The sequence below is a fragment of the Alosa sapidissima genome, chromosome 6 (assembly GCF_018492685.1).
Source record: "Alosa sapidissima isolate fAloSap1 chromosome 6, fAloSap1.pri, whole genome shotgun sequence".
Classification (NCBI taxonomy): domain Eukaryota; kingdom Metazoa; phylum Chordata; class Actinopteri; order Clupeiformes; family Clupeidae; genus Alosa; species Alosa sapidissima.
In genome coordinates this window covers 32,814,858-32,839,857 of record NC_055962.1, presented here as the reverse complement: position 1 = coordinate 32,839,857, position 25,000 = coordinate 32,814,858, and the positions used below count along the sequence as shown (strand labels likewise).

At 45.0% G+C, this 25,000-nt stretch overlaps 3 protein-coding genes and 1 long non-coding RNA gene across 4 annotated transcripts in view; 2 read left to right on the top strand and 2 right to left on the bottom strand.

Annotated features, from left to right (window-relative positions):
• gareml (GRB2 associated, regulator of MAPK1-like) overlaps positions 1 to 2,578 on the top strand; it is a 25,938-nt gene extending 23,360 nt beyond the window's left edge. Inside the window, exon 8 of the mRNA XM_042094853.1 lies at positions 1 to 2,578. This exon is cut by the window's left edge and continues 211 nt beyond it. Coding sequence (XP_041950787.1) covers positions 1 to 645 — 645 coding nt within the window. The 3' untranslated portion in view covers positions 646 to 2,578.
• Positions 2,579 to 2,936: 358 nt separating this feature from the next.
• Positions 2,937 to 12,567, bottom strand: hadhaa (hydroxyacyl-CoA dehydrogenase trifunctional multienzyme complex subunit alpha a). The gene is made up of 20 exons (XM_042094683.1): positions 12,422 to 12,567; positions 11,051 to 11,092; positions 10,810 to 10,880; positions 10,305 to 10,438; positions 9,291 to 9,429; positions 8,965 to 9,084; positions 8,515 to 8,617; positions 8,173 to 8,295; positions 7,799 to 7,917; positions 7,528 to 7,584; positions 6,997 to 7,106; positions 6,759 to 6,893; positions 6,148 to 6,319; positions 5,463 to 5,549; positions 5,178 to 5,318; positions 5,013 to 5,081; positions 4,686 to 4,881; positions 4,299 to 4,413; positions 3,819 to 3,964; positions 2,937 to 3,474 (listed from the first exon to the last, which is right to left on the bottom strand). The coding sequence occupies exons 1-20, from the start codon at positions 12,486 to 12,488 to the stop codon at positions 3,329 to 3,331; spliced, it is 2,292 nt and encodes a 763-aa protein (XP_041950617.1). The 5' UTR covers positions 12,489 to 12,567; the 3' UTR covers positions 2,937 to 3,328.
• A 244-nt stretch (positions 12,568 to 12,811) lies between these two features.
• hadhb (hydroxyacyl-CoA dehydrogenase trifunctional multienzyme complex subunit beta) lies at positions 12,812 to 24,613 on the top strand. Its single transcript, XM_042094763.1, has 16 exons — positions 12,812 to 12,914; positions 13,655 to 13,727; positions 13,878 to 13,919; positions 14,074 to 14,164; positions 14,641 to 14,685; positions 15,039 to 15,138; positions 18,158 to 18,245; positions 18,919 to 19,106; positions 20,234 to 20,414; positions 20,653 to 20,774; positions 21,103 to 21,182; positions 21,615 to 21,662; positions 22,065 to 22,152; positions 22,534 to 22,608; positions 22,925 to 23,089; positions 24,184 to 24,613. The coding sequence occupies exons 2-16, from the start codon at positions 13,661 to 13,663 to the stop codon at positions 24,217 to 24,219; spliced, it is 1,416 nt and encodes a 471-aa protein (XP_041950697.1). The 5' UTR covers positions 12,812 to 12,914; positions 13,655 to 13,660; the 3' UTR covers positions 24,220 to 24,613.
• The window catches only part of LOC121711346, an 8,462-nt gene continuing 751 nt past the window's right edge, over positions 17,290 to 25,000 (bottom strand). Inside the window, exons 2-3 of the long non-coding RNA XR_006032287.1 lie at positions 17,610 to 17,614; positions 17,290 to 17,537 (exon numbers count right to left, since the gene is read on the bottom strand). This is a non-coding gene — a long non-coding RNA (uncharacterized LOC121711346). The remainder of the gene's footprint in view (positions 17,538 to 17,609; positions 17,615 to 25,000) is intronic.

Sequence of the window (25,000 nt, the reverse complement as noted above, 5' to 3'; positions counted from 1 at the left end):
AGCACGCCCTCTGCCCCTCTCCTGTCCTCAGACTCCGCCCACAAGAGTTATTCCAGCTGCCCGCGGCCGCGGCCGGTTTCCCAGAGCCGCTTCGCTCCATTCGGCGCCCTCAACCCGTTCGCCAACCCGGGCCACGCACCCTCGTCCACTTCCTGCTCGTCCTCGCCGGCTGAGTGGCTGACCGCCGGCCGAAGTCCCTCGCCCGGCCCCTCGCTGCTTGCAGCCGACGCGACCGGCCCGACGCTCTCCGTGGAACTGGAGGAGCCTGGCGCTGGGGGAGACTTGGGCACGGGCCCCACGCCCACGCCATCTCCGCGCCGGATCAGGTGCCCTGGAGTGGCTGAGAGCCTTAGCGTCAGCCCCTCCCCCACGCCAGCCGATTCAATCAGAGGGGCGGAGGGCGGGGCCTCCGACGAATGGCGTCCACCGGCCGAGCTGTGCGTGCTCTCGGTGGAGGAGGTGTCTTCGTGCCTGCGCTTCATCGGTCTGTCCGAAGAGGTGGTGGCGCTGTTCAGCCGCGAGCGCATTGACGGCTCCATCTTCACCCAGCTGAGCGAGGAGATCCTGGCCGACGACTTCAGCCTCACCAAGCTGCAGGTCAAGAAGATCATGCAGTTCATCAAGGGCTGGAGGCCCAAGATCTAGCTGTCCACCGCAGCACCACGAGGCCCAGACAGACACGGAACACTACGTACAGAACCCAGAGGGATCTGGACGCAACCATTACCACAGAACACTACAGCTGCTTGTTTGACTGACAGACTGAACGTTGAGGGGCTCAGTTCTGGTCTGTTTAGGCAAGTTAGAATGTTCCAGAAGTGTTCTTGGAACATTCTGGAACAATAAAAAAAAAAAAAAATGGTGGATCAGGTCAAAATATTTACAAGTTGGGTTTCTAAGATCACACTTCCAAACCCAAATTCACACTAACTCCAGACAAGACCAACACACACACAAGAGGAGAGGAAAGCAGACCACAACACACTGGGGTCTGTGACATGCTTGTGTGTTATCTGCGGTGTGTTGAGTCCTTGAGTATAACCCTTGTGCAGTGCCACTTACCCACAGCTGCAACCACAACACTGACCTCTGGTGGACAAATGCGTGTCAAGGCGTCCTGCTACACTGATGTGATGAGGTTGACTGAATGCCTGAATGCTTTTCCCTTCACCAGAACCCCCTCCCCACACCCTAGGTTGGTCATCGGACATGCGTGGGTGCTTGATAGGACTATGTTTTATGTTAGATACGCTAACAAGAGTGAAAGGTTGAAGTGTGTGTAAGTGCTTATGAAACATACGCGTCATGTGCTGGTAGGTTGCTCTTGGGGCCAGTTTTGTTAAGCAGTGCGACCCCCCCGTGTGAAAAAGAGCTGCCCAAGCACGGTGTGAAAAACTGCCCATCAGGCTTAAAGGGACTGCCTGCTATTCTGATTCAGTAAAGCTCTCCTCAATTTCCTCAGCCCTGGCTCTATGAACAGGAGCCACCGGCCATTCAGTATCTCAACCAATCACCACGTTGCTTCAGTTACGCGGAAGGGAGGAGTGTGTGTTTCGACTGGCTGTTGAGTTCAGATATCAACAAGCTTTTGCCAGAATTTTGGACTGTTCCTTTAAAAAGTAAAATGTGTTAAAGTACGACGAAGTGACTAACCTCCCAGTCAAGGAACTTTTGTGTTGTTGTACAGAGATTTGTGATTGTTGGTGTATTTCTGTAAGAAATGTGTATGATTATGACATTAGTGAAAGATACTGGTTTATCCTGTGCCTGTTGAATTTAGGTCCTGTGTACATGTGCCTTCAGAATTGGAGGAACTACTTCTCAAGTGACCTGTATGGAGAGGCGCCATTGGCCGATGAGACATTGATTGACAGCCAAATGGGCCTCTACCGCTTGCCTCTCTGAGGGAGTAACAGCGCTTGCCAATCAGAGATTCAAATAGCGGTCGACATGCCAGACACCATCACTACTTCACATCACTTCTCCATTCCCTTTTTAACCTTCTAAATATTCCTTTCTGAAACATTCATGTTCTTTTCCCCTCTCGGTGGGATAAAGTCTCCACTGAGCTAGACCCTTACAGAACAATGTGATGCTCCATTTTGTTCCATACGTCCAGATGATGGCGAGGAATTGTTTTGATTTTTGGGAGGTGATGCGGCACCACGTCTAGAGTAGGAATGTCCTACTTACAGAGACCAAGTTCAGTATGGTTCTCACATACTCTCAGAGAATGTAATTAGAGATTACTAACCCCTGTGTGTGTGTGTGTCTGAGTTGACTTTTGTGTGCGTGTGTGTGAGAGACACAGTAATGAGAGGGTGTCAGCAGCAGAAGCAGCGCTGCCTGAACGGTACCCAAATGTCAGCAGAACCCGCGAGGGGTTGCGCTCCACGCAAAGGACTTCAACCTCTGCAGCTCTGGAATAATATTTAACATCAGTCTAGTGTTTATTTCAATTGTACTGAAATTTCATCTCTGTATAATTTAATCCTTTTGGATTAGTCGCATCAATGAATAAAAACATACCTAGGGGGCATATGGCTACGCTGTGCTGTCTGGTAAGGGGTGTGTGTGGGGGGGGGGGGGGGATATTGTGTGTCGTCTACATTCACCTTTGTCCACTGTGTGTGGTAGCCATTGTGTAAGAGATCTGCGTGTGTGTGTCTGTGTGTGTGGGGGTGTGTAAAAGTATGTGTGGGCTTGACAGACATCACATGGCAAAGTGCATAATCCAGCTATTAACATATACAAACATTAAACCTAACAAATCAAACTTCTGTTCAGAGACTAAACATGCACTGTAAACATCTACTCGTACACACACACACACACATTTAATCCTACTATCCTACTCACATATACAAACTCACAGACAGACACACACACACACACACACACACACACACACACACACACAGACAGACACACAGTGGTATAGTTGTAGGGGGTTTATTTCGGGAGATGTGGACATGGGAATTCCCCTCAAGAGCATCAAGAATCCTTTGAACGTTGCGATGGCCACGACAAAAAAAAAAAGAATCAACTTAAAATTACACACTACATCCGAGCCACATGCAGACACAAAATATTCACATAAACAAATAAGACATAACATACAAAAACATATCACAAATACCCCCCTCCCATACACATAAAATTATCCCAATTCACTGATGGAAAAAATATGACAAGTCCAGACTCCCCAGTCACTCCACCAGATGATGAGGCACTGGCCAAGCGGAGTTAGGGGGAGGTGGCTCCTTCAGAAGGTAGGGTTAGTGCTTGCGTGACCCCCCTGCTGGGGGTCAAAGGTCGGGGTGGAAGGTCACTTATGGAAGCGCTTGCTTGCATCTTTGGCGTGGTCAAGCAGAAGCTGGCAGGGAGTGAAGTGGTTACCGTAGACCTCCTCGTAGCGACGCATCTTCTGCACGAGCTTGTCGGCTCCGAAGGCGTCGACGAACCGGAAGGGACCTGACGGAGAGAAGGAGAAACAGAGAGGCACTTCAGACGAAGCCCTGACTTTCTTGTGTCTGCAGCTTATTACGGGGGGGGGGGGGGATTTGTTTAGACATATTCGGCCAAGTTCCCCCGTACATGGATTACGCCGAGGCTGAAAGAGTTGTTTCCATGGAGATTTTCAGGACAGGACACCAAAACCGCTGTGTCCAGCATGGGGGTGTGTTTTGAGTGTTTTGAGGCACGTGTAGGGTACAAGAAAGTTTGTGTGTACTAATGAATGTCAGAATGTATTTGAATGTGCGTGCACTGCTTGCACGTGCGTGCGTATGTATATGTGTGTGTGTGTGTGTGTGTACCTCCAAGGCAGGGGGGGAAGCCAAGGCCAAACACTGCTCCAATGTCTCCCTGCAGAGGGTCCGGTAGAACTCCTTCCTCAAGGCACAGGATCGCCTCATTCACAAACCGGGAAACCAGACGGAACTGCACGTCCTCATTGCTAGAGCTGCACGCGTGCACACACACGTGCACACACACAGACACACGCACGCACCACACACACGCACACACACAGAAATGTTAGTAGTGCAACAGGAGCTGCTAATGTATGGAAGACTGGGGTCACATTTGAATATAAGCTGATGCCATCTGACAGACTAAAGACCACAAAACCTATGAAGTTTTGCATTGATGAAAATTACATTCCCTGTGAACAGTGAACATTTGTTCTGAGCTGAGCTGTGTGTTACACAACTGTAATGTTTGTGTGTGTGTGTGTGTGTGTGTGTGTGTGTGTGTGTGTGTGTGTGTGTGTGTGTGTGTGTGTGTGTGTGTCTTACACAGCTGGTGGGGCAGCGATTGCGAAGCGTTTGATAATCTCCTCGGCTCCTGAGTTCACCTGTCTGCTCTTGGAGCCCTTTTCGTACACATAACAGCCCTTCCCCGACTTGCGGCCTGTTCGCACGCAAAACACAAACACACTATTAAAGTACCAGCAATATACAGTACATCACTGTCAGACAGAAATGAGAGTCATACAAGGTGAAGTCTATGACATGAGGAGAAAAGGTCACCATCCTCAAGCCTACATGGAGTAAGTGTTTAGACCCAAACTACTTCTTGCCACAAGACAGAGGCCCATACATGCACAAACGTGTGGGAACATATATACACACACACACACACACACACACACACACACACACCACACACACACACACACAAACCTTTGAAGCCTTTCTCTACCATGGTCTTGAGTACTTCCACGTTGCCACCACCGAACCGTGAGCCGAAGGCTTTGCCCAAGTCCTCGGCCACGTGTGCAGCGACATCAATGCCCACCTCATCTGACAGGGTCGCTGCGCCGACCGGGAACCCAAAGCTAGTGGTCAGCTCGTCTAGCTTCTTAGGCCCAACCCCTTCCTGAAGAGACAGCCAATCACATCTCAGTGAGAAAGACAGCAGGCTTGTATCCACAGTATACTGCAGAGTCTGTAAATAGGTTTGAGTGTGTGTGTGTGTGTGTGTTTTCTCCGTCTCCAATAGAGTCCCACCTGTAATGCTCTGACGGCCTCTGCCAACATGGGAGCCAGACAGCGCGTGGTGTAAAAACCTGGACCATCCTGTAAACAACAAACAATATGGAGTCACATACAGCACACATAGAAATACTCAGCACACACGCACAAACACACACACACACACACACACACACTTACCCCTACTACTATGATGACCTTGCCCTGCTTGAGGCCGACGGCGACGGCGGAGGCCGTGGTGTCTTTCGACGTCTTGTCTGTGGTGATGATCTCCAGAAGCTGCATCTTATCTACTGGAGAGAAGTAGTGCATGCCTATCACCTGCAACACACAGAGACAGAGACAGAGACAGACAGAGAGAGAGAGAGACACACACAGTTACAGAAAATGGAGACACTGCTAGCCCACTCACCAGGACACAGGCATAATAATACACCATGAAAGAAAACACACGTGTGTACACACCTTTTCTGGTCGTTTGCTGGCAGCTGCGATGTCTTTGATGGGCAGAGCAGACGTATTACTGGCAAAGATGCAATGAGGAGAAATAACCTGCAAGTGACACACACACACACACACACACACATTTAGCAATGCTACATGTAAACATACTACATTTGCACAGGACCCATTCCAATGCTGATCAAACGAGGGCTACAGGCCTAGCATGCGGCAACACACGTAGCATTTCTGGCTCAGTGAAACACAAACAGTTGACATTCATGTTCAACTCATACGCTCAGAGGTTTTTAGTTATTTATCAATTTTAGATCATTATTTATCTTGTCTTTAGATTAGTGTTGAATGCTGCATGTGTAAACATCTGTGCTTAACCACAAATAACAACAAAGTTCTGTTGAATCTTGAGAGAGGACTTTACAGTTCGCACAGTTGGTTTCTGCTCTGAACAACCAGGGCCTACATTTCAGCGCGGAATTCTGAGTATAGCTCATCATTTATTCAAGTCCCGCAAATCTAGCCATCATAATGCGAGAAATTCTTTCTAGAGTGAAAGATGCTTCATAGCAAAAACAGCGATCAACCGTTATCAAATTTATCATGACGTGTTCTCACAAACACTTACTCCTATTAGAAAATCAAAACCAAAATCATGTAAGTAAAATGCATTTTAAGCCCTGGCAACACTTACTGCCTCCACCTCCTTGATCACTTTGTGTTTGATTGACAGGTCCTCAAACACGGCCTCAATCACCATATCGACCTTGTCAAAGCCACTGTAGTCAAGCTGACCAGTGACGTAGGACAGAGTGGAGTCCCTCTCAAATGACGTGATGCTCCTCTTCTTGGTCTTGGTATTCAGCCTGAGGAACAGCACAACAGGCACCTCATTTCACTGACTAGGGACTTACAAACAAAAAGTGTGTGTGTGTGTGTGTGTATTCAAATAGGCCAAAGGGACAAAATCTAGTCAAAGCTCAAGTACAGTAACTGCATACGGCTGATACCAGGCAGTGTTGACACAATTAACAGCGCCCTCTGGTGGTCTCTAGCCCTCATTGCACTTTCTCTCTATCTCTCTCTCTCTCTCTCTCTCTCTCTCTCTCTCTCTCTCTCTCTCTCTTGTGAGCCTCCTATAAAACCCAGTTTATGGTTCTGTGTTGCACTGACACCGTAGCTTGAGGGAGTGAGGACAGGGTAATACCAACACAACCACACAGGCGTAGGGGTGTATGAGGATGTATGTGAACAAATGAGACGGTGTGTGTGTGTGTGTGTGTGTGTGTGTGTCTACACACTCACCCTTTGTAAACCTGCTCCAGTCCTCGGCTCAGTCCCTCCGACGTGGTATCCTTCAGGATGGTGGCGAGGCCTTTGTCCACTGATACCTGGGCGATGCCCGCCCCCATCAGTCCCGCTCCCAGGATGGCCAGGTTCCTGAGCAGCCAATCAAACACAGGGACAGTCTGTAGTGACAGCTCTAGGTCATGCTCCGATTGGCTCAGCGGTCTCAGAAAAATCACAAGAGGTGTGAACTTACTTGACCGCCCGCTCTGGCTTGCCAAAGTGGTTCTTCTTGCAGGACACCTGGCCGTGGTACAGGCCGATCAGGGCTTTGGATTCATTGGTCATTGCCAGCTGGCCAAAGTTCTGAAAAGAGGGGAAGAGGGCAACTAAGAACGAGGGAAAATAAGAACGTGGCTAACAAAGAACGAGGGAAAATAAGAACGTGCTTAACAAAGAACGAGGGAAAATAAGAACGTGCTTAACAAAGAACGAGGGAAAATAAGAACGAGGGAAAATAAGAACGTGCTTAACAAAGAACGAGGGAAAATAAGAACGTGCTTAACAAAGAACGAGGGAAAATAAGAACGAGGGAAAATAAGAACGTGCTTAACAAAGAACGAGGGAAAATAAGAACGTGCTTAACAAAGAACGAGGGAAAATAAGAACGTGCTTAACAAAGGAAGAGGGTCAGACAAAGGAGACCAAGGGAGAAGGAAGAGACAAAGAGACGAGAGAGAGTGAGAGTGAGAGTGTGTGTGTGTGAGTGAGATATTAAAACACTCACCTGAGCCTCTGTCTGGTAACCAGTAGTTGAACCCTTCTCCACACCAGCTTGGATACACTAGGATGCACACACAGAAAACAGAACAAATTCACTGCACTGCTGTGGGTGTGTGTGTGTGTGTGTGTGTGTGTGTGATACTGTATGATGTAAACACATGCATATACCTCTATCATGGAAGAACACTGGAAGATGTACATTTCTAACACTGGAAGGTGTACATTTTGATCAACCCATTTGAAGTGTGTGTGTGTGTGTGTGATAAGTGCTGTACCTCAATGATTTTTAGAGGTGCAGGGTAGAGGCCTTTGGACTGCTTCATGACTTTGCCATGGACGGTCTTGTAGATCTGCTTCCGGACAATAGGCAGGCCCATCACCATATCCTGCAACTCTGAAACACACACACACACACACACACATTAGAAGTAGTTCCTCCATCTAGTAAGAGTCTAATCTCAAGTGTGTTTACACAGCTGAGATCTCAAAGTGTAATATATTTCAAGTGTAACATGGTAGCAAAGGTCCCCATTGATTATTACAGCACTGACTAGTGGAGCGTAACATTAACATTAAGACCTCATGACTCCTGGCCGTGCCACAGCGTTATCAGCGTTATCTTGCCACGCTGCGCCCCGCTGGCTCTTACTCTGCATCAGGCCCTTCTCCTTCCTCGTGGACACCTTCTTGTTGGCCAGGCCTTTGGCCAGTCCCACGGCCACCTCCTCCAGGTAGTCAATGGTCCGCTCTTCAGGGCTCTTCAGCCCCGGGCCTACACACACACACACACACACACTTAGAAAACACATAAACGAGCCCACCCCTATATGTGATGCATATGAACACGCACACACCTTTCTCCAAGTGTGGACACAAACACACACAAAAAGGAGAAACTCTTGCAATATCCACAGACAGCCATACAACCCACTCACCCACACCCCCCACGACCACACACACCTGCCCCCCACACACACCCGCACACACTCACCCAGAGGATCCACCAGGTGGTGCACCAGGCCCAGCTTCTTGGCCTTATCTGCTCTGATGTTCCTGCCCGTCAGCATCATGTCAAAGGCTGTGGGCAGCCCAACCTTTAACACACACACACACACACACACACACACACACACACACACACACACACACACACACACCACACATTAGGGTATTTCACTTAATGACAGTGCTGACATTGGAGTTACATTGTCACCCAGAGAAAACCTGCAAATGCTTTATTATCCTTTCAAATGATCTGAGTGCTAGGAAGCGTCTGCAAAATGACTCAAATGATCCCAGTGTTAGGGAGCGTCTGCAAAATGACTCAAATGATCTCAGTGTTAGGGAGCGTCTGTAACCGACTCAAATGATCTCAGTGTTAGGGAGCGTCTGCAAAATGACTCAAATGATCTTAGTGTTAGGGGGTGCCTAAATGACTCACCATCTTGGGGAGTCTCTGGGTGCCTCCGGCTCCAGGCAGCAGCCCCAGCATCACCTCAGGAGTGCCCAGGATGGTCTTCTTGCTCTTGGTGGCCACGCGGTACTGGCAGGCTAGTGCAAACTAGTGAGCACGGAAACAGCCAAACATCAAATTACACATCTCTAGATTGACTGATTATACTATGCATCGGTTTTCCATTCAGCATATGACAACATCACAACGTAAATATGTAAGACACAATTTACAAAGCTGAAAAAAAGCAGTAGAAAGTCTCTTAGGAAAAGAAATGCAAGTACTCAGAAATGCACGCGCGCACACACACACACCTCCAAGCCACCACCCAGACATGAGCCGTTGATAGCTGCCACTATGGGGATGGGGGACTTCTCAATCTTCTCAAACATCTTCTGGCCCTCCTGAGAGAGAGTGGTGACCTCACCGGCACTGTTACATGCCTGGATCATGCTGAGGGACAAGCAGACATTTTTAATGAAGTTAGCATTAGGGTACTAGGGTAGCGTATCGTTCAAATGTGATCAATTCCGATTCTGATTCTGCTCATCAATTCAAGTTCTTATCAATTCCTCATTTTAATTCCAAAATGCAAAGAAAACAAAGGCAAAACATTTAGATAAAATATATATATATCCTTATTCTCGAGGAGTAGTCCATGTTCTAAACCTTCAGTTGAACAGACACCGTACAATTTTGACATGACTTTAGCCCTGCATCTTTGAATAAATGTTCTTAGTTTGTTTCCACTTATTGATTCTGGTTCCGCTTCTTTCTGATTGATTCTACACAATTCTGATATTTCAGGTCCTTACCCCAATTACAACAGGTCGCATGTGTTACTGTGCAATATCTTGGCTTGCATGTTACATTATATGCTTCAGAGCATCACACATATATGCATTAGGACATGCTGTATTATGCGCTTTGCATTGGGGCATGGAGTATTGCGTGTAGAGGAAACACACATGGAAGGGGGAGTCACGGGGTGAAGAAATATGACTGAAACCAGAAATATTTACTTCATGCTAGGACACGTCTGATGATTCCAGTTGCTTGTATGGGCCTCAGAACATTGTGTACATCCACTGTACAGGTTGTTACTAAGTATACATCATGCCAAAGACGACTGGGGTAGGTGTACATGAGCTAGCGCTAACCCAGGCCGCGCATGATGACGGGTTAGAGAGAGCAACAGGAGTGTTTCAACTCGGAGTGCTTCGGTTTGGAAATGAGAGTCCAGCATCTTCGTCTCTATGTTGACACTATTGTTTGTTTGTTTGTGTGTGTGTGTGGCAGCTGTGGGCTGTCAACTCGGTGTGTCTTACTTGATGTCGGCTCCGGCGATGAAGCAGCCAGGTTTGGAGGAGATCAGCACGGCGCTCTTCACTGCAGAGTTCCCCCAGATTTCCCCCATCACCTCAGTCATCTCTGCCTGCATCTGCTTGGACAGGGTGTTCACCTGTTCACCACACACACACACAATTATGAGCATAAAGTGGGGAAAACATGGATGCCACTGAACACACACACGCAATTATGAGCATAATGTGGGGAAAACATGGATGCCACTGAACACACACACACACACAATAGTGTCAACATAGAGACGAAGATTTACTAATATAAAATGTATAAATAAACTCACACCTGCACCCAGACAAGATCTCACATAAACAGTGTATAACATCCATAAAATAAAAATCCACAATCCTACATATCAGCATGAATCAGGAATTACACACACACACACACACACACACACACACACACACTTAAGGTGGTCAAAATGTTGCATCATGATCGGCATGCAACGTAACATTTCAGGCTGACCTTGGAGCTTGGGTCATTTATTCGGACAACAGCCACATCATCTTTCAGCTCATAGTTGACATGGGTCCGGGCTGGAGGGGGGAGAAAGAAAGAAAGAAAGAAAGAAAGAAAGAAAGAAAGAAAGAAAGAAAGAAAAAAAGAAAAAAAGAGAGAGATTAAAGGGGAGCAGAGATACAGTAAAGCATACAGTGTACACACTACAGAAACAGGAAGTGAAACTGATGCTTGTGTGGGTGCTTACTCAGCATGGCTGCTGACGATGACAGGCCTCGTCCTCCATAACCTGCAGAGCATCAAACAAGACAACACAGTTTAGGTGCCACACACTCATACACACAATGCAGTAAGGGATGCCAGTGCTTCAGGCAGTACAATGGAAAGCCAGAATGGAAGATGCCCAAATTCATATAGAGATAAATTTATCTCCTCACACACAAAGGTAGGATCCCTTATAGACAACAAAAGATAGTGATCATACTGCCAGGTTGAGGTATTAAAACAAACATTTTAATATCTCAAACAACCAGCATTAGCAGTAAAGTAAATGGTATTTTTCAGTGTTTCATAGCGTAGCGAAACAGCCAGGGATCTTTGCTCATACCCCACCACCTGGACAAACCAGGAATTACACTAACGTTACTGAACCTTGTCCCAGATTGTCATAGAGACAGGTCCGGTTTGACCTGTGCCCCAGAGTCTGCTACATCAAGTGACACCAAGACAAACCACCAGGCGGGGATACATGACCAAATAAAAAACACACACGTTCTATTCTTTGCAACGGGTGTTCCTGCACGTACATTATAAGTAAATGAATTCTACCATTTGATAACACATGCCATGTGAACTTGTAATACAACTCTATGCCCATGTAATACATTTTAAATCTAATGATAAGGAAGGACATAATAGCCTATGCATGGCATACGTTGACAGACAAATTAGAAGGTGTCTGGCTTAAAGTTAAATGTGGATGTTTCACGAATAAAGTTAAACAATCAAAGTATGCAAGAACATCAACATTGGCCTACACCTCCTCTTGAAGACGTAAATTCCCAGAATTACCTAATGACCTATTTGGAGGTCATAATATTTCGCCTGTATGTGATGTATGATTTAGGACTATAAAAGTTTGAAATCAAAACTAATACGCCCACGCGACTATTAGCGTAACGTTACAGTTCTGTGGAATAAATAGTAAAAAGTGATCATGTTTGGTCTTTGAATGAATGTTGACTGACAAATGACGTTCACTAACGTTAACGTTAAGTTACAATTTAAGTGGAATTCCACTGTGGAGGACAGGAGTTAACTGCTAATATTACTTGACAGAAACAACCATGGCGGTTTGGCCTACGAAGAGGAATATGTCGGCTATTTCAGACAATCACCTTACTACAATATTCATTTGAGATTCACAACACTCATCTTAAGGACTTCAAGGAAGTGGGTGAAAGTTCACCAAGTCAGACTAGCAGGTTAGCAACGACTAGCCAAAGTTGCCAGTGGTTTGTTCAAGTTCAATTCCTCACGAAAATCATTGGCAGTTGCAAACAAAAGATAGATGAAAGCAATAGGGACGATAACGTTAAGTTGATACGTAAGACCATACCTGCAAAATGTGAATATTTGCTGGTCGCAAACCTGGAGAGAATGCCCACTGCTCGTACGCCTGCCATCTCGGCTGATGATCGGATGACACAAAGCTAGCGCTGTGCTAGCAACCGACGTGCGGCAGAGATCTGCGTGCGAGCAAATCAACCTGGATGAGGACCCCTACTGTTGCTTGAGGTAACCCAAGACGACGCCGTTGACATAATGAGAATGTTTATATAAAAACAAGAACAAACAGTAGGTAATGAGCAACCATGTGCAAAAACATATATTTGCATTTATTTAGCAAGTATTATATTCGTCATTTTTTGCGTTTCTGAGCAAAAGATGGCATATATACATACAGGCATTCAACATGGGCATTACCTGTCATGTAGGGACTTCTGAACAGAGGTATTTTTTGTAGTCAGACTGAAGCCGAGCAGGCAGAGTGAGAACGCCAGACAGAGGGGGAAGCGGCTAACAGTTGATAAACTACTAGAAACTAACTGGTGAGTAGTATTTGCGGATAATTTGCCATTGTTGCGACGTTACTGGTTTCAACTTATTTAATTCATACTGACCTCATTACACTGCGTCTTGAAAAAAGTCATTGTAATATCACTTCAACTGACTTCAGTTAGCATTCTCTTTTGGGTGCTGTACAGCTGCTAACTTAGCTCGCTAGCTAACCAGCTAGAAGCTAGCTGGTAGACGCAGTACTGCAGGCGTCACCTCGACATGGTTATTTAGGTTGTCTTTTTTGGATATTTCAGTGCATAATGTTATGTATAAGTTCGTACGATTCATGTGTTAAATTGTTCTTTGTTAGAATGTGAACTGGTTCAGTGTGTCCTGTTCAACTCTGGGATCCCGATGGATCTAGGTGAAGGGTCACTAGGGCTGGTGGGCGGGGCTGCTTTCTTACTCCAAACTGACAGCATCCACAGTTTTTAGCATCAAGTTTAGGGCACACTGCTGAATGTAATGACATATTCGAAATGTTGTTGATGAAACGAAGTTGTGGTACAATATGTTGACTGATGAATTGTTAACATGGTTGGCATTGTCTTTCTTAATCATTAACATCTGGCAGACCTGCCAAGGTATCTTTGGTCTTTAAAATACGTTAATATAACTATTGTCAGTTAACCACTGTACTATGGCCATAGTAAAATCTTTGGAGCATGTGAGTGATTGTATGTACCTATGTTGTATACTGATGAGCTAATTCAACATTTGTCTTTCTAAGGTCAAAATGACATCCATGCTGATGAACTCTCTGCGGAACTGCCCGGTGAACTGCGCCTGGGCAGTGCAGTTTGGTAAGTGGTCACCCATATACACTACACATGAGCCTATTGCCCAACCACCTCTCTGGTCATGGTGGCCATGTTAACTGTGTGCTCATGTACATTTCTCTTTTTTCCTCTTTTATGTTGTCTTCTATGTGTGGGACCCATCATCCTGCACAGCCGCTCGCTCTCTTAGTACATCATCTCAAATGCACGCAACAGGTAAGAACCTGATCCGTTCCAAATGTTCAGTTCTTAGCCTATCTTAGCCTAGGTGGAAGAAGCTTTTGTTTAGCTAAATTGAATAAAAGAAAAAAATAGCAATAAATGCATTTCTTTGACCTCTGCTCTGCCCTGATCTATTTATTCTTGATAGCCAAGAGCAAGAAGAGCCTTGCGAAACCTGGCGTGAAGAACATAGTGCTGGTGGAAGGAGTGAGGACTCCCTTCCTGCTGTCTGGCACCTCGTAAGTGGTGGCCTCACAAACATGCACATGCCGCTGCAGAAAGGACTGTGCTAAGGACACTTGACTATGCCAGTACCTACCAGAACCCCACGCAGGCAAAAAAAACATCGGTGATGAGGGATAGATGCAGTTAATGTTTTAGGTTGTGGCTATTTTGGCATATAGACCCTTTCAACTGCATAAACAAATATGCACGTTCCTAAGGCATTTCTGGTGGCACAGAAAACAACATTGAGCTAATGGTAACTTGGGGACTAACAAGAAAAAATAAAAGTTTTAAAGTCCAAATTTTGTAGAACATTACGCTTAAGTTTGATTCATTTTCATTTCAAAGTATCTGCATTGGTTTTGAATGTTTCAACCTATGAAGAGTATATAGACATACTATACATATTGTACCGTTGAGTTACTGAATCCAGAGTTGTGTGGGTCTTGTGCTGTTAGGTGCTTTGTTGATGTACTTGTCCTCTTTGCAGGTATGCTGATCTTATGCCTCATGACCTTGCCAGAGCAGCCTTACAGTAAGTGACTGATTTCTCTCATTTACACTACAAGAAGTCAGATTAGTTCATAATACCTGGGGTATAGAAATGGCTAGAACATGTCCAAGGCCCCTCACACATTACTTAAGATTACAAGTATTTGTGCACATGTAATGTCAATCCAAGTTATATAGTGGCATGCCAAATATAATCATTGAAGTCTGCATGATTACATTAAGTGAATATGCATTAGATGTGAAACGGACTGCAGACTGTGGAGTTTGTAAAAATCCATAGCCGGGCAAATGACTTACACCAGTGATGTCACCAGTTGGAGTTGTTCAGACAGTTAAAGTCTCTGTTTAGTTCCACTGATTCCTTGTCTTCTACAGGGGTCTCCTGACAAAGACCGGCATCTCTAAAGACATGGTGGACTACATCATTTATGGCACGGTCATCCAGGAGGTCAAGACCAGCAACGTGGCCCGGGAGGTGTGTGTGTCCATCAGTGTCTCTCTCTCTCTTCCAGGGCACCAATTTTGCCATGGCAATGACCTTCACTCATGCATTACTGCTAAGTAGCAGTCCGTTATGTGGCAAAGGTTAAGGCTCACTCACCTTCATCTGCCCTTGGGCGGCCAGTCGACCTCATTATTTTGGTGGCCTTGGTAAGAGGATTTAGCTGCCAGCTTTATGGATAGAATAAAAACATTGTTTTATAAGGTAAAGATGAAACTCGGGGTCTGGATTCTGCTGCTGTTATGTTGCCATAATGTAGCCCATGCAGGTATGCTGTGTGGCCTAAACTTTGCCCTGCATCCCCAGTTGGCCCAGAGCAGATAGTCTATACTTAGCCAAAGCCCTCGTCTGGACAGACCTCTCTTTCCATTGCCACAAGGTTACAGAAGAGCTGTGATGCATCTTGGTATTCAATTTCCACCAAAAATAGTTACATGTGTGTGTAGGACACATACAATCCTACTGCCAACAATGTCGGCTATACTTGCACAAGTGCTACACTTGTGTCTGTAATGTGCTCTTGTCTGCTGTCACAATTCTAACAATCTTGTTTTCTTAGGCCACATTTACACATAGCCGGGTATTTAGAGAAACAAATATTTTCCCCCCTCCGTTTTCAATAATAACATCGTGCACACAACATTGTTTTCAAAAAACTTGTAATTTACATCAACACGCATAAATACGCTGTCGAGCGCCATAATAACTATGCCAAACCTATGGGTGGCAGTGTAGGGAAAGGAATAAAGCCATGCTGGCCAATCAAAATCCTCAGAATCGACACCAACGACTAACACGAGCAGTAAAAATGCTGACCTCCGTGCGATCGCCTCTGCTCCTCCATGTAGAGCAGTTGTTGCAAATGCAAAAAGGCCAGAAGCGTTTGCACAAAAGTAAAAATTAGTAGCACCGTAACAGCATCTATGATAATCCTGATCAGTAGCCAAAGAAACTGTAAACATCAGGCGCTCACATGACGTTAAGGATTTTCTGGCGCATAATGTGACGTTTAAGAAGCTAAAACGCCGTTTATCCCTGTTGACACGGCAGCACATAACCGGCGTTATCAGAAATCTCCACTTTGGCCGGAGGTTTTAGAAATAATCGTTTTCTGTGATAAAAACAGGGTTTTGGTGTAAACGAGAGGCCAAACCGCAGGGAAATATCTGCGGTTTCCCTTCGTGTAAACGGGGTCTTACTGTGGGTTGCTCTGAGAGGCATTGTGCAACCTCAACCTTATGCAGATACACAGAATGAATGCATTGCCATTCTATTCCTGTCTGATATTGCTTACTTAGATACAGTGGTGTGAAAGTGTTTGCCCCCTTCCTGATTTTTTTTTTTTGCATGTTCACACTTAAATGTTTCAGATCAAACATTTAAATATTAAATTAAAGATGACACAAAATGCAGTTTTTAAATGAAGGTTGTTATTAAGGGAAAACAAAATCCAAACCATGGCCCTGTGTGAAAGTGATTGATCTGCATCTTTGCAGAATTGTTGTAATTCAGCCACATTGGAGGGTTTTCGAGCATGAAGAGCCTTTTTAAGGTCACGCCCCAGGATCTTAATAGGATTCAGGTCAGGACTTTCACTAGGCCACTCCAAAGTCTTCATTTGGTTTCTCTTCAGCCATTCAGAGGTGGACTTGCTGGTGTTTTTAAGATCATTGTCCTGCTGCAGAACCCAAGTTTGCTTCAGCTTAAGGTCACACACAGATGGCCGGACATTATCCCTCAGGATTTTTTGGTAGACCGCAGAATTCATGGTTCCATTTATCACAGCAAGTCTTCCAGGTCCTGAAGCAGCAAAACAGCCCCAGACCGTCACACTACCACCACCACCACCACCATATTTTGCTGTTGGTATGATGTTCTTTTTCTGAAATGCAATGTTACTTTTACGCCAGATGTAATGGGACACACACACACACTTTCCAAAACTTTTGTCTTGTCAGTCCAGAGTATTTTCCCAAAAGTCTTCGGGATCATCAAGATGTTTTCTGGCAAAAATGAAACGAGCCTTAATGTTTTTTTTGCTCAGCAGTGGTTTTCGTCTTGGTACTCTGCCATGCAGGCCATTTTTGCCCAGTCTCTTTCTTATGGTGGAGTTATGAACACTGACCTAGACTGAGGCAAGTGAGGCCTGCAGTTCTTTGGATGTTCTTGTGCGGTCCTTTGTGACCTCTCGGATGAGTCTTCGCTGCGCTCTAGGGGTAATTTTGGTCTGCCGGCCACTTCTGGGAAGTTTATCACTGTTCCATGTTTTCGCCATTGGTGAATAATGGCTCTCACTGTGGTACGCTGGAGTCCCAAAGCTTTGGAAACGGCTTTATAACCTTTTCCAGACTGATCGATCACAATTACTTTTTCTCATTTGTTCCTGAATTTCTTTGGCTCTCAGCATGACATCTAGCTTTTGAGGATGTTTTGGGCTACTTCACTTCTTCTTCTTCTTCATCTTTTGGCTAATGGCGGTTCACAATATAGGATTGTGTATATAGTCACCTACTGCACAGGAGTGTGTGATGTGGTCAAGTCAAGAAAAAGAAATAAAGAAAGAAGGAAATGGCTGCTTCACTTTGTCAGGCAGGTCCTATTTAAGTGATTTCCTGATTGAGAACAGGTGTGGCAGTAATCAGGCCTGGGTGTGGCTAGAGAAATTGAACTCCGGTGTGATAACTTAACTGTGGTTTATGTTAAGGCCATGTACAGAGCTGTTTGGATTTTTTTCCCCTTAATAATAAAAACCTTAATTTAATAACTGCATTTTGTGTTTACTTGTGTTATCTTTGTCTTATTTGATTATCTGAAACATTTAGGTGTGACAAACATACAAAAAAATCAGGAAGGGGTCAAGCACTTTTTCACACCACTGTATGCATCACCAAAGATTCCTTTGGCTAAACAGGTCCATGTATCAGTAGTATATATGACATAGTATAGCTATAGTGTGTGTGTGTGTGTTGACTATGTTCCTTTGCTCCTTCAGGCAGCTCTTGGTGCAGGTTTTTCAGAGAAGATCCCTGCCCACACTGTCACCATGGCTTGCATATCTTCCAACCAGGCCATGACCACAGGTATTGCCGACCACACAGCTGCTGTACTACAACACGCTGAGTTATAAATCACCTTATGTTGCGTATTACAGTGGTGCGGTGGTTTCATAATTCAGCCCAGAGGAAATGGCCAGCATGTAAAACAGAGTTGATGTGTATTATACTGAGGGACATTTTTGTTTCTGCCTTCAGTCTCAATAGACCTCTGAAGTTCGCCTATAAAAAAGCTGCCGTCTTTGACATTCGGTATCTGGCGATTTTTCCTATGGGAAAATAACATGAGGATTTTGAATTATCGCACCTGTTACGCTCTCGTGGGGATGGAAAAAGTCTGAAAGACGTTTTCCTGAACACACTTTTGTCCTCTGCCTTCGAGTGGATACTGTGATCTCCGGTACGTGAAGGCGGCACACTTAGATTTTTGCTACCCCAGAGCTCACTTGCAATGCAACTTGCCATAGGTAGTTAGCTTCAATTAACAACCGGATCTCCTTATATGGGCAAAGATGGCCGTTTTGGTTCTTTTTTGTAGGCGAACTTCAGAGGTCTATGACCTGTACCTTGCCACAGTGATGACCTGTTTTGCGTGTCTTGTGTGTCGTGCTGCTTTAATGTACTTCCACTCAGTGACTGATGCAGGTGTCCTGTGTTTGCTCATGTTGGGTGACCGCTGACTCCTTGTGGTGTTCTGTAGGTGTGGGGCTTATTGCAGCAGGCCAGTGTGACGCTATCGTGGCTGGCGGCGTGGAGTTCATGTCCGACGTTCCCATTCGTCACAGCCGCAAGATGAGGAAAACCATGCTGTCCCTCAACAAGGCCAAGACTCTCGGAGCCAGGCTATCCCTGCTCGGCTCCATCCGGCTTGCCCACCTGAACCCTGAGGTACTACAACTACCAGCATGCACCACTTTACTGATAACACTACTTTCTGCACAGCCCAGTTAAAGGAGAATTCCGGTGTGATATTGACCTAAAGTGTGTTGAAACATGATACCGAGTGTGAACGTATGTCTCATATCCCATCTCTGCTTGTCCCCTGCACTCCAAAATCTGGCGCTAGTTAGCAGATGCTACCAACAGCTTTTTCAATGGTGGTGCTTCGGCATCGGACTAGCCATGCAAATAAATCACTGTTTTACACCATTTACGAGGCTCAATGTATCTCCACACTTCATTGGTAGACTTCCGAGGGCCCTGACATTTAAAACGAGACATTGAGAACTTTGAAAAAGCACTGGTAGTTTACTTACAAGACGATTTATACAGACAGTATCTTCACGAAGTTTAGCGTTTGCAGCCATCTTCAATTTAGTCACGATAAGTCGAGCGACGAGTAAGAATGAACAGGTATGATAAGGGATCAGATTCCAAAAATAATTCCGTGGAAATGCATGGATTCCAGTTGCTGCTACTGGAAATTTACATAGATATGTTTTATTTAAATAGCAATGCAAATCAAATCTATTTGGAGTCTCTTAGGAGAATAGAAAGTTTAGGAGGGACTTTTTCCTTAACTCGGATAGGGGAATACTAAAATGAGGCTTCTATAGCTCTCTTGTGAAGACAAGTTTTGTAGTATTTCACTTTTATCCATGCACCACAACGGTATCAGCATAATAATAATAATAATAATAATAATAATCATAATAATAATAAGCTTTATTTGTATGGCATCTTTCATACACAGAGTGCAGCTCAAAGTGCTTTTCATTTGGAGCACTTAACACAATAATAGAGTAAAAGAGCGTACAGCACAGCATTGCCATCATCTCCCGTTACTTTGTATTTTAGCCATTGGTATTTTGTACTGTCTTCTGCGCACATGTCCTGTATGAGTTGTGTATATTGAAGTGTCTGTACTGCCTGACTGTATGTTCTGTCTTCAGTCCTAAGCCTTACATTAAACCAAATTCCAGGAGATGTTTCATCACCTTGGAAATAAAGCGTTGACTTGATTGACTGGACTATCCACTTGTTTGAGTGCGGAATGTGTATGGTTTGGTTCACAGCTGCCTGCGGTGGCTGAGTTCTCCACAGCCGAGACCATGGGCCACTCGGCCGACCGGCTGGCGGCGGCATTTGGCGTGACGAGGCAGGAGCAGGACGACTTCGCTCTGCGCTCACACGGCCTCGCCAAGAAGGCCCAGGATGCCGGGCTGCTTAGCGACGTCATCAGCTTCAAAGTGCCCGGTAACTAAAAACGCGACACTCACTTTCTCTCTCTCTCTCTCTCTCTCTCTCTCTCTCTTTCTTTCTTTCTTTCTTTCTTTCTTTCTTTCTTTCTCTCTCTCTTTCTTTCTTTCTTTCTTTCTTTCTTTCTTTTCTCACCTTTCTTAACCCCTCCTTGTGAACGGGGTATGAGATACTGTCATGCGATGGCTTATGACGTCTGAGGTCCAGCACCAACGTGTCTCTTGTGTCCGATTAGGTAAGGACATTGTGTCCAAGGACAATGGCATTCGCCCGAGCTCCAAAGAACAGATGGCCAAGCTGAAGCCAGCCTTCGTCAAACCCCACGGCACAGTTACCGCTGCCAACTCCTCCTTCCTGGTGAGCAACCAATCAGCAAAGCCTCTTCACACCCAGCCAATCATATTGCACTTTACCTGCAAACGGAAATAAGACACACAATCAATGACTGCAGCCTCTTTATGGACTCACATATTCATAATTGGCTACTTTTATTATTTTATTTCCACAATTTTCATATCTGGTGTTGACAGCACTTTGGCACATTTCATACAGTAGATTTACACATTTTAATTATTTGATTTGATTTCCCCTATTTCCCTATCTGGTGCAGACAACACTTTGGCCCATGTTAAAGATTTAAATGTGCCTCTGAACTAACCCTGACCTTGACTTTTGTTTGTGTCAGACCGACGGTGCCTCTGCTGTTCTCATCATGTCTGAAGAGAAAGCCTTGGCCATGGGATTCAAGCCGAAAGCCTACCTCAGGTACGCCATAGCTGTATACACGCACGTAGGCAATACAGATACTGTACCAACAGGTTTATCATATACAAGTCCTGGGTTATTAGGTAGGCTGTGGGCCTGCTGTATTATGGTATGCATAGAATGCATACACATTACACCCACCAAACCACACCATTCTTCATTTCCATGGAGACGTCTGTCGAGGTGCTCCCTCCCAGCCATCGTCAGGGTTTATACTGCTGTAACATGAGCCAATGTCCCACCACACACTGCAGCCGATCTCCACATGAGCAATGTGTGTGTTGTATCTATAGTCATATAAGAGTGCAGTCTCCAGTTTTACAGCCGATGGTTGTGTCCCAGACACCCCCCTATTAGAGCATCTCTGCCTCATAGTTTCTTTGATGTTTACTGGGCAAGTGTGTTTCTGAAATGTGTGTGTTGTTTTTGCAGAGACTTTGTGTACGTGTCTCAGGATCCCAAAGATCAGCTCCTGCTGGGGTGAGTGTGCTGTGGTCCTCACCACACTGATGCCATGATGATGAATAGCTTTCACTGGGAACATCATCATTTATTGCTGGGTTAAAGTGGACTGAAATAGTGTACATAGGCTAAGAACAGCTAATACAAAAATCATGGTGTTAATGGCTAATTTGCAACACCTGTCCCTAGAAGGGCTTTTGTGAGGGTATGGAATTCTGTGAAATTATGTCAGTCAAAATGGCAGTAATTATAATATAATAGCAGATGGTAAAAGGAGAGGAAGAAATAAGTAGGGCAATAAAACAATACATAAGGAAGGATAATATTTCATTGTGTTTTTAGTAAAACAGTTGTACACAAATGTACAGATGTGCTTTTTGTAAGGGATGTATAAATACAACTTTTGTCCCAATTCCGCAGGCCCACCTATGCCACTCCTAAAGCTCTGGAACGCAGCGGACTAACCATGGATGACATTGACGTTTTTGAGTTCCACGAGGCCTTTGCTGTAAGCATATGCAGCCACACACACACTATTATGCATACGTCTGTATGTGCATACGCAGCCACATGCACACACACTGTTATGCATACGTACATGTATGTGCATATGCCAGCAAGCGCAGTCACAGCATCCATCTTTTTAAATATTAGCAGTTATTGATCACACCCCTCTGCCAGACAAATCCATCTTCCACTGCTTTATTCATGGCCATGTTTAAGAGATGTGTGTGTGTGTGTGTGTGTGTGTGTGCACTGAGCAATGGAGTCTCAGTAGGGCACATGAGCTGGTTTCTGCTTTTATGTATTTATGACTGAATTCCACCCCCTACACACACACACACAAATACTCACACTTCTTTTTTTCTGTCTTTTTCTTGCTGTTCAGGGCCAGATCATGGCCAACCTAAAAGCCATGGATTCTGACTGGTTTGCCCAAACCTACATGGGAAGAAAAACTAAGGTAACATTTCAAAGCTTTATTTTGTCTGTGACCCCAAGTTTTATGTCACTCTGTGTGTGAGTGTGTCTGTCTGTCTGTATCCTGCAGAGATCTGATCTGCAGACTGTCAAAGCACAGTCCTCTAATGAACCATTTTCAGCAAATGAAAACTATTATTCAGTATTCAACTTCTCTGTATATCTGAGCTGGCATGTGTACCTACCTACCTTCGTTTCCCATTTCTTACATAGCTATGCAGTGTGTCGGTTATTCAGTGTATGTGTGTGTAATTGTGTGCGTAACTGTGTGTGTGTGTGTGCGTGTGCGTGTGTTTCAGGTGGGCACCCCTCCCATGGAGAAGTTCAACACATGGGGCGGTTCTCTCTCTCTGGGTCACCCATTCGGTGCCACGGGCTGCAGGCTGGTCACCACCGTTGCCCATCGGCTGCAGAAGGAGGGCGGGCAGTACGGCCTGGTGGCAGCATGCGCCGCTGGAGGACTGGTACGACACACACACATACACAGTCACACACACACACACACACAGTCACACAGACATACACACATAGTCACACATACATTCAAAGACTCACTGCAGACACAGATACGTACATACTTAGGCCCTGTTTAGACGACAACAAAAACAATGCAGCCGGTGATGTTGTTCTGCGTTGGACTCTGTCATTTAGACGCAGACGGAGGTTTTATCCCCCCGCAAACAGAGTTTTTAAAAACTCCGGGCTGATCGTTTTTTTGGAAAAACTCTGTTTGTTCGTTTGCGTCTAAAGAGGTACAAACAGAGACTTATGTGACGAGGTGGAGATTTTTAGTCCGTTCAGAAGAGAAAGAGGAAGTGATTCGTTGCTGTTGTTGGTATTTTCGGGATTCTGATTGGCTAACGTGGGATTAAGCTTCTCCTTACACTGCCATCGACAGGTTTGACATGCTCTTGAAGGCATATACCTGGGTGTAAAGGAAAAGTTTTCTGAAAACTGACAGGTGTGCACGATGTTATTTTTGAAAACGGAGAGGGTGAAATGTCCGTTTATGAAAATAGCCGGCCACGTGTAAACATAAACATAACATAAACAGCCTCAGTATGTGCAATTTCACATGTAGATAAGCAGCTCCTACATATAACAACATACAAGGGAATGTGTGGCAGAAGGTTGACCTTGGCCCTGACCTTGACCATTTATATTTCCATATTTATTCTTCCACATAAAGAGTCAGTGAAGAGCTCATGGCATGTCCACAAGGTTTCCCTCTTGTGGTAACATTTAAAAGTTCAGGTCCAGTCAAACTATTTATTCATTTCTGATTGGACGAGAGAGTGGCAATATCCCGGGACCTCCCCCCTCGGGATTGTTTACCACTAGTAATCACTCTGATGTGATCGCAGATTTGGCAAAGGGTATAACCCACTGCTGTGGTTACCTACGGCCCAACCACAGCCGTGAGTCTATCCTTACCACCCCCCACTCTCACTTGCACCATACTGCTTAAATAAGTGCAGTCCCTCCAACACACACGCACACGCACACACACTTCCTACAAACCCTGTACACACTATAATTTCTTATTTCTGTGTTGCAGGGACACGCCATGGTGATTGAAGCTTATCCCCAGTGAAGCGGAGACAAACTGAAGCCATTTTTACCCCCCACCACACACATGTACGCGCTACAGAAGGAGACTCTGTAAATAAAACCGACCGAATTGCCTTTGAGGAGAGAACTCTCTCGCTGTACTGCTGGGACATGGATGTAATTTATGAAGGCGTATTGTAGCCGTAAGAACACTATGTAAGTGTTTCAGTATGAGCCTTAGGATGGGTACGAAGCCGCATGCAGACATTAAGCACTTAACTTCCGTCGGGTTAGGACATCAATGATAACTTAACAGTGATTAATGTCACCACAAGTGCAAGTTTTTGTGCCTTCACCTAATCTGTGCTATGCTTCTGTTTCTTTTGTAATGAAATTGTGAAAATTATCTGATTAAAATATCTGTATTAAAATAGTAATTAATTTTATTAATTAACTTTATTATTATTATTATTATTATTATTATTATTATTATTAGCATAAGCAAGCCTATCTGTGCTGTGCTCCTCATCCGGGGGGTGGGGTGGGGGGGGCAGCTGTTTTGCCCGGGTCTTTTAAATGTCTATATTTCCATACACAGAATTAAATATTGTCTATATTTCCATCCACACAATTAAATATTGTCTGGCTCACCTCATCAAGCTGGCAGCCTCCACAGATGCAGCATTGCTTCCTGTCAAGTGTTAATACTATTATCCACACTGAAGGGGGTGGTTAAGTTAAGGTGGCAGAAGTTTGTAAGAACTGCCAACATCGCTTACAGCTGCCTCACAAACGTTCCAGCTTCATTAAATTATTTTTTAACA

What these genes read in the sequence shown, in the direction of transcription:
- hadhb (XM_042094763.1), top strand. Translation starts at nt 13,661, where the DNA reads ATGACATCCATGCTGATGAACTCTCTGCGGAACTGCCCGGTGAACTGC. An exon ending in ATCTCAAATGCACGCAACAG is followed by an intron (nt 13,920 to 14,073) that starts GTAAGAACCTGA and finishes TATTCTTGATAG; the next exon opens with CCAAGAGCAAGAAGAGCCTT. An exon ending in TTCCTGCTGTCTGGCACCTC is followed by an intron (nt 14,165 to 14,640) that starts GTAAGTGGTGGC and finishes TCCTCTTTGCAG; the next exon opens with GTATGCTGATCTTATGCCTC.
- hadhaa (XM_042094683.1), bottom strand. Translation starts at nt 12,488, where the DNA reads ATGGCAGGCGTACGAGCAGTGGGCATTCTCTCCAGGTTTGCGACCAGC. An exon ending in ATCGCCGGAGCCGACATCAA is followed by an intron (nt 9,430 to 10,304) that starts GTAAGACACACC and finishes CTTGTCCCTCAG; the next exon opens with CATGATCCAGGCATGTAACA. An exon ending in CACCTCTAAAAATCATTGAG is followed by an intron (nt 7,585 to 7,798) that starts GTACAGCACTTA and finishes TGTGCATCCTAG; the next exon opens with TGTATCCAAGCTGGTGTGGA.